This window comes from Procambarus clarkii, chromosome 80, assembly GCF_040958095.1.
Source record: "Procambarus clarkii isolate CNS0578487 chromosome 80, FALCON_Pclarkii_2.0, whole genome shotgun sequence".
Lineage (NCBI taxonomy): Eukaryota > Metazoa > Arthropoda > Malacostraca > Decapoda > Cambaridae > Procambarus > Procambarus clarkii.
Genome location: NC_091229.1, coordinates 24,625,382 through 24,642,260, shown reverse-complemented (window position 1 = coordinate 24,642,260; position 16,879 = coordinate 24,625,382). Strand labels below are relative to the sequence as shown.

At 40.8% G+C, this 16,879-nt stretch overlaps 2 protein-coding genes across 2 annotated transcripts; both read left to right on the top strand.

The window, feature by feature from the left end:
- Positions 1-3,281: 3,281 nt before the first annotated feature.
- LOC138357942 (uncharacterized) lies at positions 3,282-3,665 on the top strand. Its single transcript, XM_069315122.1, has one exon. The coding sequence runs from the start codon at positions 3,282-3,284 to the stop codon at positions 3,663-3,665; it is 384 nt and encodes a 127-aa protein (XP_069171223.1).
- A 305-nt stretch (positions 3,666-3,970) lies between these two features.
- Positions 3,971-4,420, top strand: LOC138357941 (uncharacterized). Its single transcript, XM_069315121.1, has one exon. The coding sequence runs from the start codon at positions 3,971-3,973 to the stop codon at positions 4,418-4,420; it is 450 nt and encodes a 149-aa protein (XP_069171222.1).
- The last annotated feature ends 12,459 nt before the right edge of the window (positions 4,421-16,879 follow it).

Genomic DNA, 16,879 nt, shown 5'->3' with positions numbered 1-16,879 from the left:
ACCAGTAATTACTCTCCAGAACGGGAGGAGTACCTGCACAATATCTACTAGGAAAAATTCCTAGTACTTTATCTAAATAGCAAAGAGTCATAGATATGATTTCAGTTGACACTTGTGTTTGATAATCGTTTTTGACCATTTGGAATAATTTTGACACCTAATTAAATATTTTTTTTCTCCCCTCCTATTTATGCTACGATGCTGAGACTTGGGCCAGATGAAACTCTTTTCATGTACAACTCGTCAAAAAAGTTTGATTGAAATCAAACCAGTTTTCATTTAATTAATTTTGGGGGAAATCTGATTCTGATGCCCCCTAAGGGTGTATAGTGGCTCGAAGTGACGCTGCCTCCACCACACCTATCTTATCCTACTGCAAACGCAATTAAGGACATAATCAATTAGCAACGCTATCAGAATGTTAAACAGCAAAGCTGTGACATAAAATTTAGTGCCAAAACTCTACAAGAGAGTTATCAGTCTGGCAGCTTATCAGACGGCACACGATACTCAGACATAAGTATATTTAGCTGTTTTGGTGTGTTGATTGACCAAATGCATGCTTGTATAACCTTGATATAAGGATCACAAGTCCAGCGTGCTGTCCGCTCGGCCGACCGGCTCCCATCATAGTAAACAGTACTTGGACCACATTTATGGTTATTTGATTGCATATTCACACATATCATACCTCTATAATACAAATTGTTGTGTTTATTAGTATATGAATATTGGCTGTTATAGTTATGGTTCTACTCTGGACTGTGTTCATGTTTAAATCAATGATTTAAACAGAACCAGTGTTCAGTTATAGAACTGAGTTAGTTATTCTTATCCTTGTATTAACAATACAAGCTAATGTGTTGAATTGTCTGCAGGTGGATTGTGGATCTTCAATCAACTTCTCCATTTATCCTTAGGAACCCCACCTGCCCCTTATAGCCCACACTCCATCATTAGGAAAGAGAAGCTAGGATTTACGACCCTAACTAGAGTCTTTAGTTGAATTAATTTTGCATACAGTAATTTTTAATTTAGTACAGTACAAGTCCCTAGTAGTTCTCCTCATTATATCAATCCCGACAATTTTCCCACAAACTCAACAAGAGGTTTCAGGTCTTCACAATAGAACGAGATGAAGTCACTGCGCTAGGAGAGGTGGCAGTAAGCCAAGAGGCCAGGGAAGGTTCGAAATTTACAGAGATGAGGTTAAGAGGCATCTGTTGGATCTGGACGTGAGCAACGCTGTTGGTGCGGACGAAATCTTACCATGGGTACTGAAAGAGTGCGCAGAAGTATTTGCTTGCCACTGTCCATGGTTTAAAGTAGGTCACTGGAAAAGGGAGACTTACCAGAAATATGCAAGACGGCTAATGTAGTCCCAATATACAAAAAGGGTGACAGGCAAGAGGCACTGACCTACAGGCCAGTGACTTTAACGTATATACCTTGCAAGGTGATGGAGAAGATTGTCAGACAAAACATAGTAACACATCTAGAGAGAAGGGACTGCGTGACAAACCACCAACATGGGTTTAGGGAGAGTAAATCTTGCCTCACGCGTTTAATTGAAGTCTACGATCATGTGACAAAGATTAAACAAGAAAGGGATGGTTGGGTAGACTTCATTTTCTTGGACTGTCGGAAAGCCTTTGACACAGGACCGCATAAAAGGCTGGTTCATAAAAACGAAGAAACAAGCAAGAGTAACTGGTAGGGTGCTCCAGTGGATGAGGGAGTACCTAAGCAATAGAAAGGAGATAGTTACTGTGAGAAGTGAGACCTCAGATTGGCGTGAAGTCACCAGCGGAGTCCCACAGGGCTCTGTACTCGGACCTATCCTGTTTCTGATATACGTAAATGATCTTCCAGAGGGTATAGACTCATTCCTCTCAATGTTTGCTGACGATGCCAAAATTATGAGAAAGATTAAGACAGAAAAAGACAGCTTGAGGCTTCAAGAAGATTTGGACAAACTGAAGGAATGGTCCAACAATTGGTTGTTAGAGTTTAACCCAAGCAAATGTAATATAATGTTGATAGGTGTAAGGAATAATTAGACCAGATACAAGGTACCATTTGGGAGATGAAATTCTTCTAGAATCAGAGAGAGAGAGAAAGACTTGGGATTGATATCACCCCGAACCTGACCAGGATATCATCAGCGGCATATGCTTGATTGACCAACATAAGAACTACCATTAAAAACTTGCGTAAGGAATCGTTCAGGTTTGTAAACCACATATGTCAGACCAATCCTTGAGAATGCTGCTCCAGCCTGGAGTGCATGCATAGTTAAACACAAGACAAAGTTAGAGAAGATTCAGAGGTATGCCACCAGACTTGTCCCAGAACTAAGAAGTATGAGTTACGAGGAAAGGCTACGGGAGCTTAACCTTACGTCCCTGGAAGACAGAAGAGTAAGGGGAAACATGATAACCACCTACGAAATTCTCAGGGGAATTGCCAGGGTGGACAAAGACAAACTATTTAACATGGGCGTAACACGGACAAGGTGACACAGGTAGAACCTTAGTACCCAGATGAGCCACAGAGAACTAGGAAAGAATTTTTACAGTGTCAGAGTAATTAACAACTGGAATTCATTAGGAAGTGATGTGGTGGAGGCCGACTCCATACACAGTTTGAAATGTAGATTTGATTGAGCCCAATAGACTCCAGAATCTGTACACCAGTTGATTGACAGTTGAGAGGCGGGACCAAAGAGCCAAAGCTCAACCTCTGCAAGCACAACTAGGTGAGTGTACACACACACAAATGTGTTGGGGGGGGGGGGAAGAAGAAGTAGGAGAAAAACAGTGAAAGATATGATGGACTTAGTCAAGTGGAAATGCAAGGAGGCCAAAGAGAGTTTTATACACTGAAGGAAAAAAGCAAGAGGGAATATAATAACCCATGGTATAATTGACAGTGTCAGGAAGCAAAAGTGAGAAGCAGGAGGGAGTGGAGGAAGTACAGAAGACAAAGGATAGAGGACAATAAGATTAGATGCATCAGAGCTAGGAATGAATAAATTAATATAGGGAGAGTATCAGAAAGGAATTATGAAAACGATATTGCAATGAAAATGAAAAAAACAACCTAAATTATTACATAGCCATATTAGAACAAAAATGTCGGTGAACGATCAAGTGACATGACTAAGGAAAACAGAGGGGGCATATACGAAAAGTGACAAGAAAATTTGAGAGGAACTGAATGCCAGTTTCCATGGAGTGTTCACAACCGAGCCTGAGCAGCTCCCGTTGTTAGAAGAGGAGATGACCCAAGATGAGAGACTAACGAATATAGAGGTGACATCAGAGGAGGTAATGGTAAAGCTAACAATACTGGATGAAACTAAAGCAGTTGGACAAGACAATGTATCACCGTGGATACTAAAAGAGGCAGCGCAGGCCCTCAGCGTGCGTCTGGCAAGGATCTATAATGAGTCACTCATGAATGGAGAGTTGCCCAGCTGCTGGAATGATGACAAATGCAAATGTCTTTCCAATTTTCAGAAAGGAGTTAAGGAAGAGGCACTTAACTACAGACCAGTATCACTCACAAGCATCCCCTGTAAAGAACTTGAAAGAATAATCAGGTTAAGTCCGGTTACACACCTAAACACATATATGGGTTCAGGAAAGGGAAATCATGCCTAACAAATCTTCTGGAATTCTATGATAAAATAACATGACTAAGGTAGGACAGGGAAGGATGGACAGATTGCATATTTCTGGATTGCAAAATGCCTTTGACTCAGTTCTGCATAGGAGACTGATATTCAAACTTGAGAGTCAGGCAGGAGTAAGCGGAAAGGCCCTATGCATGGGTAAGGAACTACCTAACAGGAAGGAGTCAGAGAGTAACGGTAAAGGGTGAGAAGTCGGACTGGCGATCAGTAACGAGTGGAGTTCCTCAAGGATCGGTGCTGGGACCAGTTCTATTTCTAATATACGTGAACGACATGTCTACAGGAGTCGAGTCCTACATGTCGATGTTCGAGGATGACACAAAATTTATGAGAAGAGTTATGCCAGATGAGGATTGTAAGATATTTCAAGAGGACTTGAGCAAGCTGCAGAGATGGTCGGAGAAATGGCTACTGGAGTTCAACAAGAGCAAGTGTAAAGTTATGGAAATGGGACTAGGTGGCAGGAGACCAAAGGGTCAGTACACAATGAAGGAGAACTATCTTCCTGTGATGATTCGAGAAAGGGACCTGAGAGTAGACGTAACACCAAATCTAACGCTGGTGGCAAAAAGAAATTGGATAACATCAGCAGCATACTCTACGCTATCAAAAATTAGAACGTCATTCAGAAACCTAAGTGAGGAGGCATTGAAAGTGCTTTACACTGCCTACGTGAGACCAGTCTTAGAGTATGCCACCCCCATCATGGAGTCCCCCACCTGACGACATACATTAGGAAACTGGATAAGGTTAAAGAAATTTGCTATGAGGCTAATCCGGGAGTTGCAAGGGATGGGAAATGAAGAGCAACTGAAGGAACTGAAACTGACGACGTTAGAAAAATGGAGGGAGAGGGAAGATATGATAGCAGCATACAAAATACTTAAGGAGATTGACAGAGTGAAAATAGACGAAATATTCACACGGAATACTATCAGAACGAGGGGACATGGGTGGAAGCTGGAAACTCAGATGAGTAAGAGAGGTTAGAAAGTTTTCTTTTAGCATGAGAGTAGTGGGGAAATGGAATGAACTAAAGGAGCACGTTGTGGAAGCAAACACTATTCATAGCTTTAAAACTAGGCATGATAAAGAAGAACAGGAATCATTGCTTTAATCAACCGAAGGGTAGAAAGGCGGGATCCAAAATCCAACACTCGATTCTGCAGGCACAAATTGGTGCGTACACACACTTCGCGGGTGAGTGGATAACGCTAGGGGGTGGGGAGATGGGTCGCAGTCCTATGAGCCCGGGCTCGATTCCCGGCCAAGGCTGAATCAAATGGACAGATTTTCTTTCACTCTGATGATCTGTTCACCTAACAGTAAATAGGTACCTGGGAGTTAGACAGCTGTTACGGCCTGCTTCCTGGAGTTGCGCGTATGTATGCGCGTGTGTTTGAGAGAAACACATTCAGTACACATAATAGAAGAAAAATAGATTGGTTAGATAAGTGTTTAATCAGTGCAACACCAGAACGGGATCCCACGGTTGGAAGGTGAGGTCACCGATGAGTAAGTAATGACACCGATGAGTCATACCAAGGAATGTAAACGTTACTGTGGCCTCACAATAGTGAGTAAATGAACTGAATATGATGATGAGACTAATAACTCTCTCTATATATAAAAATAGAAATGTTCGTTTGTTCATAACCGCTAATCTCCGAAAGTTCTTCACCGATTGCTTTGAAATTTTTACATAACCTTCCGTTCGCATCCGAGTAGGTTTTTATATACATACTATATAGATGTCACGTCTGTGATGGGAAAAAATATGCTTTTTGGAAAAACTGTTTTTCATGTGAGGGAAATCTTCGAAACCTCTTTACTGATTGCTTTGAAATTTTGACACCACGTTGCATTCGAATAGGCGCGTGTTTCTATATACATACTATATAAATGCCTCACCTGTGACAGGAAAAAAGTTTTTTTTTTAAACAGTGCCATCTGTTGGACGTAAGAGAAACACACTCTGTAATCTCCAAAAGTTCTTGACCGATTGCTTTGAAATTTTAGCACAATGTTCCATTCGAATACATGCGTGTTTTTATATACCTACTATATACATGCCACACCTGTGACAGGTAAAAACATACTTTTTTGAAAACAGCGCCAACTGTTCCACGTAAGAGCAATGCACGCTATACTAAATATAAATATGTAATTATTATTTTGTTATTAACATCTTTATTGACAAAATTAATTACAATTTTGCCTAATCTGAGGATTTCGATTAAGTTTTATTAGAGTGAGGATAATGCTGGTATTCACTGTCACGCAGGACAGAGGGTCATACACAAGACAATAGGTCTAAACTGTAGGCGGAAGTACATATATATCATAGTTGCAATCAATGTTTTAATGTATGGATATGTGAAAACAACTTTCTACTGTGCACTGCCACACAAGGGCAGGGATGTGCACTGCCACACAAGGGCAGGGATGGGTTCATAAGTGATGCAGCTTGGAAGTAATATAAATAAAATTTGTTCTTCATTCTTTCAAATGGACAAGCAAATTTTGGATAAACTTTTAGGATGTCGTCCAGAACACCTGAGTCAATAAAATAGTTACACAGTTGGTGGTACAAGAGGCCAGGAGGTCTAAAGTCTTTTACGGTTTCATATTCACAGAAATTACAATCTGAGTATTCTGGTAGCGGCTCAGCCTCACTAACCTGCCAGATGTGTCTATAGCCAAGGCGAATTCGCACAATGACTACATCACATTGCCTGGTTCGGTTACGGTGCTGACCATACAAATACCTATTATTACAAAACTTGTCATAACTTTTAATACTGCAGCTTTCAGGTCTCTGGGCATATCTTAGTTCTTCTAAATCTGAATTAATTTCTTTAATTTGTATGTTTCTAATAATTGCATCAGATAGTCCAAAGTCATAATCAATGTTTTCTTTCCTGCAAGCCTCATTGGCCAATCGATAAACAAAGTCATGTTTTCCAACTCCAACATGGGATGGGATCCACACAAATTTTATACAAGAGTTATAATCATTGGCAAAAATTCCATTCCATTTAATATTACAAGCTACTTCAGACATACATTGTGATGGGTTATTTAAGGACTGCAGAGCACTTTTAGAGTCAGAGAAAATAACTCCACCACCATTGAGCTTAATTTAGGCATTTAGTGGCTAGATAAATGCCCAATAGCTCGGTCTGTGTCGTGCTTGTCCAGTTGTTCAATCTCTGTGTACTAGTCATGATCATTTCATTCCCTTTACATAGTGCACATGCACAACCTGTTCTACCAGTGCCTAACTGCACAGATCCATCAGTAAAGGCATAGGATTCAGTCGGTTTGAGAATTTGAAGATGACTGTCAATAGCTTCTAATGTTATACATCTCAAAATGTCAGTGTTATACATTTGTTTTACACTGATGGGGGTATAATGCAGAGAGACCTCCACATCTTTCCAAGGGGGAATATAGTGAACAGTTTTATCAGGGTTAAGAGACACATTCAGTTTCTGAAAATTATAGGCACAACAACTGAGCCACACACTGTAGGGAGCTTTTTGCGGCGGATTGAGGGAACAGTTAGAATTGTTTGCAATGGATCTCAATATGTAATGTGTATACTAAATATGTTACGATTACATTTCAGTGTTTCCGATTGTATTGATAAATTGAGTTTTCATAGATTTCGATTTATTTTCATTTTGATTTAATTATTTTGTGTTACATTGCATTGGAATTGAGTTGTGTCGTTTACCGTAATGTTCATTTCATGAGTATAGTTTTTTTATTTTTACATTTTTTCATTTCGTTTTTTTTAACTGTTCTTATTTTTCAGTGACTGGAACATCAGATCATTTGATGTTCCCAAGTTTCTGCTGGGAACATCAGATCATTTGGGAATGCATAAAATGAGGGGGTGGGGAATGGTGGGGGGAGAACGAGGGGACGGGAGTGGGGGGTGGTGGGGAGGACGAGGGAACAGGGGAGGAGGTAATGGTGGGGAGGACGGAGGAGTTGGGGAAGGTGGGGAGGAGGGGTCGTGGAATTTGTGAATGTGGGAGGACAAGGGGACAGGAGAGTGGGGGGTAATGGTAGGGAGGACGAGGGGATGGTGGAGTGGGGGATGGTGGGGAGGACGAGGGGACGGTGGAGTGGGGGATGGTGGGGAGGACGAGGGGACGGTGGAGTGGGGGATGGCGAGAAAATTTTCCTTCAATTATTTGTTTGCATTTATTATGCATTCGGACTGGTCTCAATTCTTGCAGGTCGGCGTTCAATCCCCAACCGTCCAAGTGATTGGGCACCATTCCTTCCATCATCCCCCCCCCCGGTCCCATCCAAAGTCCTTATCCTCATATCCCTTCTAAGTACTATATAGTCGTTATGGCTTAGTGCCTTCTGATTTACCTTGCTGCTTCTATATCCCTTCTCAGGTTACTATATTTAGTTTCTCCTTTTATCTGATAGGAAACTTTTCTTAGCTGGTGTTTTTATGCTTTAACTTCTCCTTTTCGCCTCACATACTCTCCCCCCAAGGCTATAGCCTTAGTAAGGTTTCCTTCCTATTATTTCTCAGTTCCAACTTCATAAGGGCTCCGGGTGGACCGACATAAGCCGTCCTTCGCTCTTAAAATGAGAGGGGTTCCGTTGCTTGATTCATCCAGGTTTCAGGGGACGTGTTCTCTGCCATCAACTGAAAGGATTGAAGCAGCCTTTAGAGTGGAGTCCTGTCGACGTGTAGTTCCCCCGTGATGCCAGAGCGCACTGGAGTGTGCTCTGGCCTGCCCGGCTCTTTTGTTGTCCTGTAAAACACTTTAGAAACACCCGGTCGTTAGCCCCGGCCGGGAGGCCTCAACACCTGGTCTTCCTCACTCACTTATATCAACACAAACAATGTTACAGGAGGATAGTTGAACCAGTTGTCAGTTATATATATATATATATATATATATATATATATATATATATATATATATATATATATATATATATATATATATATATATATATATATATATATATATATATATATATATATATACACATATATATATATATGTGTGTGCGTGTGTATATCACGAAAATAAACACGTGATTAAGAATGTGACAATGTCAGACCACGGAGGAAAATGAAACAGGAATTTCCTTAAGTACTTTCGTATATTAAATACATATCAATGTTTGTTAAGATCAAACAAATCAATGTTTGTTAAGATCATTCCTTCTGAAGATGTATTTAATATACGAAAGTACTTAAGGAAATTCCTGTTTCACTTTCCTCCGTGGTCTGACATTGTCATATATATATATATATATATATATATAGGTAGCAGTCTTTCTTGTAAACATATGTTGTTGAATATGAACGAAAAGGTAAGATTAACAATTCTAACACGAATTTTCTCAATATTTCATATGTTTTTCTTCACTGTCGGTGGTAATAAAAATATCAATTCTCCAAAATTCATTTTTTAAATTGTCTGACGCCTGAACGCGTTTCGTAATGCTTATTACATTTTCAAAGACTTAATTTACACACAGATTCATCAAACTTATACTCATTTTGGGTGAGGTGATATGGTACAAAGTTTTGGGTGAGGTGAACAAACTTATGACAAACACAAGACCGAACACGGAATAATGGGTATAAATTGGATATGAGAACTGCAGAAGGCCTATTGGCTCATACTTCCTCTTCTTGCTTCCATATTGGTTCGGAGTCTTGAAGTGGGCAGAATATAGGTGTGTATTAATTGGCTGTTGATTGCTGGTGCTGACTTTTTGATGTGTAGTGCCTCGCAAATGTCGACCCTGCTACTATCGATGTATCTATCGATGATTTCGGTGTTGTTTGTTAAGATTTCTCTGGTGATGGTTTGGTTGTGGGAAGAGATTATATGTTCCTTGATGGCTCCCTGTTGCTTATGTATCGTTAATCGCCTGGAAAGAGAAGACGTTGTTGTCTTGCCTATATACAGAGCTTTTGGGGCTTAAAGTCCCCAAATGGGCATTTAAAGGCATAGACGACAATGGTCTCCTTTAAGGCGTTCTGCTTGGTGTCTGGAGAGTTTTTCATGAGTAGATTGGCCGTTTTTTTTGTTTTATAATGAATTGTCAATTGTATTTTCAGATTTTTGTTTGTAGGGATAACGTTCCTATCAACAGTATCTTTCAGGGCCCTTTTCTCTGTTTTATGAGCCGTCGAAAAGAAGTTCCTGTAAAATAGTGTAATAGGGGGTACTAGTTGTCAGAAAATCCAACACCACTTAATAATATTACATGCAATTGCAGATAATATTGCTGCTGTTGTATAAACAAGTTACCCCATAGAAAATGTTGCTTGTAGTGGAATTTTCCGTCAATAGAAAACGGGATATCATTACCACATAGTACGATAAATTCACCAGCTATTCTGTTGGGAATTATTCTTAAATACATTAGTCTTTGGACTTTTTACATCATAAAATCATCTCATTTGAATTAACTTAATTATCAGTATCAAAATAGAGTAAATGTGACCCTTCTATCACTTACTGACATCTAGACAAAGTAAGCCAGTAGCGTCAGTAGTGGGGAGTGGTCAGCCATTGTTGGTTAAGACCAGGGGCGCATGGGAACATTTATTTTGCATATAAAAAAGCAAAGGTCAACAAATTGATCGAAACTGTGAACACCAAGAAATCCGGACTCCACCTGCCAAAGATTATTGGGGAATATAAACCTGGATAAGCGTATGGAAATGTCAAGACACATAAACCTGGAAACCCACTTCGGCAAATCATCAGCCAGATACCAACACCCACGTACAGACTGGCGAAGCGACTCAACGGCTTGCTGACTCCTTATGTTCCTTGCGCCTTCAGCCTGAAGTCTCCAAAGGAATTTGTTGACTTACTGCGGGGAACACGGGCCACAGGGATAAGAGCCTCGTTGGACGTAGAATCACTGTTTACCAACGTACCTGTGGATGAAACAATCGGGATGATAGTGGACAGAGTGTATCATGATCCGGCCTGTACTCCTCTTGACATACCAGAAAACATTCTAAGGAAACTACTCCAAGCTTGTACTAAAGAGGCACCCTTCTTGAGCCCGGATGGGCACATATATAAGCAAGTAGATGGGGTCGCCATGGGTTCTCCCCTAGGTGTCCTGTTTGCGAACTTCTACATGGGTACCATCGAGCAAAAGGTCTTAGTCGACATGAACTTGAAACCGGCCATACACTGCAGGTATGTTGACAACATTTTTTACACAGGTACCTGATGTCACACATCTGCAGGAGCTGAAGGAGGCATTTGAGCAGAATTCTGTGTTGCGTTTCACTTACGAGATGGAGAAGAATGGGAAACTGCCCTTTCTAGATGTAACAGTCATGGAAAGTAGCGGAAGTTTCCACACTGAAGTCTACACTAAGGAAACAAACATAGGAATGTGCCTAAATGCCAACAGTGACTGCCCAGACAGGTATAAGAGGAGTGTTGTTAACGCTTATGTCGACCGTGCTCTCAGCCACAGCCCAGGATGGAAGCAAGTTGATGAAGAACTCTGTAGGGTAAGGCAGGTCCTAGTCAACAATGGCTTCTCCAATAGTTTCGTTGAGTACATCATAAGAAGGAAGGTGAAACGCCATGCAACCTCTGAAGAGACAACTAACACAACACCTATACCCCCTATTAGACTATTTTACAGGAACTTCTTTTCCACAGCTCATAAAACGGAAGAAAGGGTCCTGAAAGATATTGTTAATAGAAACGTTATCCCTACAGACAAAAATCAGAAAATACAACTGATGATTTACTATGAAACCAAAAAAACGGCCAACCTACTCATGAGAAACTCTCCAGACACAAAGCAGAACGCTTTAAAAGAGACCAACGTCGTCTATGCCTTCAAATGCCCACTTGGGGACTGTAAGCCTCAAAGAACTCAGTATATAGGCAAGACAACAACATCTCTTTCCACGCGATTAACGATGCATAAGCAACAGGGCTCCATTAAGGAACATATAATCTCTTCCCACAACCAGACCATCACCAGAGAAATCTTAGCAAACAACACAGAAATCATCGATAGATACAGCGATAGCAGGCGGCTTGACATCTGCGAGGCACTCCACACCAAGAAGTCAACACCAGCAATCAACAGTCAATTAATGCACAACTATATTCTACCCACTTCAAGACTCCGCTCCAATATAGAAGCATCAAGAAATATGGGCCAATAGGCCCTCTGCAGTTACTTCCATTCTTACCTTCAATTTACCCAATTAATACCTATTGTTTCATGTTCTGTCCTGTGTTGAAAGTTTTGTTCACCTCATCCAAAACTGTTGTAACATATCACCTCACCCAAAATGCGGATATAAAATAAAATGAAAGCTGTTTAAATCATAGCATAGTAAGAACTCTGTTTAGTGTTTGCAGGTTATAGTTGTGTGTGTGTAAACTAAAAGTCTTTGAAAATGTAATACGTTATTACGAAACGCATTCAAGTGTCGCGTCAGACTAGAAATAAAAATGAATTTTGGAGAATTGATTTTTCAATTACCATCATCAGTGAAAAGAAACATAAGAAACATTGAGAAAATTCGTGTTAGAATTATTAATCTTACTTTTTCGGTCATATTTAATAATATATGTCTACAGGAAAGACTGCTACCAAAATATACTAATACTATATATATATATATATATATATATATATATATATATATATATATATATATATATATATATATATATATATATATATATATATATTAGTATATTTTGGTAGCAGTCTTTCCTGTAGACATATATTATTAAATATGACCGAAAAAGTAAGATTAATAATTCTAACACGAATTTTCTCAATCTTTCGTACATTACGCTTCACTGTTGGAGGTAAATCAAAAATCACTTCTCCAAAATTCATTTTTATTTCTAGTCTGACGCGACACGGGCGCGTTTCGTAAAACTTATTACATTTTCAAAGACTTCACAAATACACAACTGATTAGAACTAGCGTTTCCCTGATTTTATATCTACATTTGAGTGAGGTGGGAAGGGTGATGTGGCATTACATTTGAGTGAGGTGGGAAGGGTGATGTGGCATTAACACAAGACAGAACACTAGAGGATATTAATAGGGTATTAAAAGTATCAACACAAGACAGAACAGAAACAATGGGTATTGAATAGAAGTGTTTGTAGAAAGCCTATTGGTCCATATTTCTTGATGCTTCTATATTGGAGCGGAGTCTTGAGGTGGGTAGAATATAGTTGTGCAATAATTGGCTGTTGATTGCTGGTGTTGACTTCTTGATGTGCAGTGCCTCGCAAACGTCAAGCCGCCTGCTATCGCTGTATCTATCGATGATTTCTGTGTTGTTTACTAGGATTTCTCTGGCGATGGTTTGGTTATGGGAAGAGATTATATGTTCCTTAATGGAGCCCTGTTGTTTATGCATCGTTAAACGCCTAGAAAGAGATGTTGTTGTCTTGCCTATATACTGGGTTTTTTGGAGCTTACAGTCCCCAAGTGGGCATTTGAAGGCATAGACGACGTTAGTCTCTTTTGAAGCGTTCTGTTTTGTGTCTGGAGAGTTTCTCATGAGTAGGCTGGCCGTTTTCCTGGTTTTATAGTAAATCGTCAGTTGTATCCTCTGATTTTTGTCTGTAGGGATAACGTTTCTATTAACAATATCTTTCAGGACCCTTTCCTCTGTTTTATGAGCTGTGGAAAAGAAGTTCCTGTAAAATAGTCTAATAGGGGGTATAGGTGTTGTGTTAGTTGTCTCTTCGGAGGTTGCATGGCTTTTCACTTTCCTTCTTATGATGTCTTCGATGAAACCATTGGAGAAGCCGTTATTGACTAGGACCTGCCTTACCCTACAGAGTTCTTCGTCGACTTGCTTCCATTCCGAGCTGTGGCTGAGAGCACGGTCGACGTATGCGTTAACAACACTCCTCTTGTACCTGTCAGGGCAGTCGCTGTTGGCATTTAGGCACATTCCTATGTTTGTTTCCTTTGTGTAGACTGCAGTGTGGAAACCTCCGCCCTTTTCCATGACTGTTACATCTAGAAAAGGCAGCTTCCCATCCTTTTCCGTCTCGTAAGTGAAACGCAGCACGGAACTCTGCTCAAATGCCTCCTTCAGCTCCTGCAGATGCCTGACATCAGGTACCTGTGTAAAAATGTCGTCAACATACCTGCAGTATATGGCCGGTTTCAAGTTCATGTCGACTAAGACTTTTTGCTCGATGGTACCCATGTAGAAGTTTGCAAACAGGACACCTAGGGGAGAACCCATGGCGACCCCATCTACTTGCTTATACATGTGCCCATCCGGGCTCAAGAAGGGTGCCTCTTTAGTACAAGCTTGGAGTAGTTTCCTCAGAATACTTTCTGGCATGTCAAGAGGAGTACAGGCTGGATCACGATACACTCTGTCGGCTATCATTCCGATTGTCTCGTCCACAGGTACGTTGGTAAACAGCGATTCTACGTCCAACGAGGCTCTTATCCCTGTGGCCCGTGCGCCCCGCAGTAAGTCCACAAATTCCTTTGGAGACTTCAGGCTGAAGGCGCAAGGAACATAAGGAGTCAGCAGGCCGTTGAGTCGCTTCGCCAGTCTGTACGTGGGTGTGGGTATCTGGCTAATGATTGGCCGAAGTGGGTTTCCAGGCTTGTGCGTCTTGACATTTCCATACGCATATCCAGGTTTATATTCCCCAATGATCTTTGGCAGGTGGAGTCCGGATTTCTTGGCGTTCACAGTTTCGATCAGTTTGTTGACCTTTGCTTTTAATTCGGCTGTAGTGTCCTTCGTTACCCTTTGGAACTTAGTTTGGTCAGAGAGTATGATGTTCATTTTCGCCAGATATTCGTCTTTTTTAAGAATGACATATATTGGCGACTTGTCACCTCTCCTGACAACTATCTCCTTGTTCTCACGAAGGCTTTTAGCTGCCGCTTTAAGCTCGGGGGACAGTATGGTGCTTCTGTAGTTGCCTCGATTCTTTCCTCCTTCTGCAGGTTCCGGCCATATACTGCAGGTATGTTGACGACATTTTTACACAGGTACCTGATGTCAGGCATCTGCAGGAGCTGAAGGAGGCATTTGAGCAGAGTTCCGTGCTGCGTTTCACTTACGAGACGGAAAAGGATGGGAAGCTGCCTTTTCTAGATGTAACAGTCATGGAAAAGGGCGGAGGTTTCCACACTGCAGTCTACACAAAGGAAACAAACATAGGAATGTGCCTAAATGCCAACAGCGACTGCCCTGACAGGTACAAGAGGAGTGTTGTTAACGCATACGTCGACCGTGCTCTCAGCCACAGCTCGGAATGGAAGCAAGTCGACGAAGAACTCTGTAGGGTAAGGCAGGTCCTAGTCAATAACGGCTTCTCCAATGGTTTCATCGAAGACATCATAAGAAGGAAAGTGAAAAGCCATGCAACCTCCGAAGAGACAACTAACACAACACCTATACCCCCTATTAGACTATTTTACAGGAACTTCTTTTCCACAGCTCATAAAACAGAGGAAAGGGTCCTGAAAGATATTGTTAATAGAAACGTTATCCCTACAGACAAAAATCAGAGGATACAACTGACGATTTACTATAAAACCAGGAAAACGGCCAGCCTACTCATGAGAAACTCTCCAGACACAAAACAGAACGCTTTAAAAGAGACTAACGTCGTCTATGCCTTCAAATGCCCACTTGGGGACTGTAAGCTCCAAAAAACCCAGTATATAGGCAAGACAACAACATCTCTTTCTAGGCGTTTAACGATGCATAAACAACAGGGCTCCATTAAGGAACATATAATCTCTTCCCATAACCAAACCATCGCCAGAGAAATCCTAGTAAACAACACAGAAATCATCGATAGATACAGCGATAGCAGGCGGCTTGACGTTTGCGAGGCACTGCACATCAAGAAGTCAACACCAGCAATCAACAGCCAATTATTGCACAACTATATTCTACCCACCTCAAGACTCCGCTCCAATATAGAAGCATCAAGAAATATGGACCAATAGGCTTTCTACAAACACTTCTATTCAATACCCATTGTTTCTGTTCTGTCTTGTGTTGATACTTTTAATACCCTATTAATATCCTCTAGTGTTCTGTCTTGTGTTAATGCCACATCACCCTTCCCACCTCACTCAAATGTAATGCCACATCACCCTTCCCACCTCACTCAAATGTAGATATAAAATCAGGGAAACGCTAGTTCTAATCAGTTGTGTATTTGTGAAGTCTTTGAAAATGTAATAAGTTTTACGAAACGCGCCCGTGTCGCGTCAGACTAGAAATAAAAATGAATTTTGGAGAAGTGATTTTTTATTTACCTCCAACAGTGAAGCGTAATGTACGAAAGATTGAGAAAATTCGTGTTAGAATTATTAATCTTACTTTTTCGGTCATATTTAATAATATATATATATATATATATATATATATATATATATATATATATAGTGATGGTAAAGCGTTGGTGTTCAGCTGTTTCAAAATCTGGGGGCAGGGCCTCGTCATATAACAAAAAAAAAAGAGAAGTTTGTCCTTTTGTCTGTGGTAAGGTAATGGGAAGACACACAAAACACAAAGTATAAACAATGAAATTTTAATTACTCTAGAAAACAAGATATGAATAAAGACAATCTCGTAAAATTCAAAACAAGTCAACAAACAAAACAACATGAATAATTACTGGCAATGAAAAGTTACTCTAAGACAAGTAGTGCAAGTTAAAATAAATCAAATAAGTGAGGTGCTGGGAATACTGGCTTCAAGCTGCCACCTCCTTTCGTACACGACAGCCAGGGCTTAGTCTACTAATAGAGAGATGTCAACTCCATGGAGCACAGAGATATTCTGAGGAGTCGGCGTGCTGCTGGCCCAGACGTCGACTCATGGGGTGGCGTGAGTGCAGGTGCGGCGAGACACCAGCCAATCAGCAACAGGCAGGCAGAGAATGAGCAGTTTGCTGGTTGACGGCGGGCGGTAGCCGGTGTGTCGGGTTGTGCTTGGTACGCTTTGCTTCCTGGGCAAAACGTTTGGTGATACTGGTGGACGTATCTTCAATATAGTATCTTGCACTTGAAAGACGTAAATATGTAGGGAAGAGCAGGCTCAATCTCTCTTGAAAGAGATTATCGTCACAACTCTCCCCCGAAGCCTGCGGTTCTGGAAGAAG

Bases quoted from the DNA above. Each gene is read 5' to 3' on its own strand.
- LOC138357942 (XM_069315122.1), top strand. From the start codon at position 3,282: ATGACCCAAGATGAGAGACTAACGAATATAGAGGTGACATCAGAGGAG.
- LOC138357941 (XM_069315121.1), top strand. From the start codon at position 3,971: ATGTCTACAGGAGTCGAGTCCTACATGTCGATGTTCGAGGATGACACA.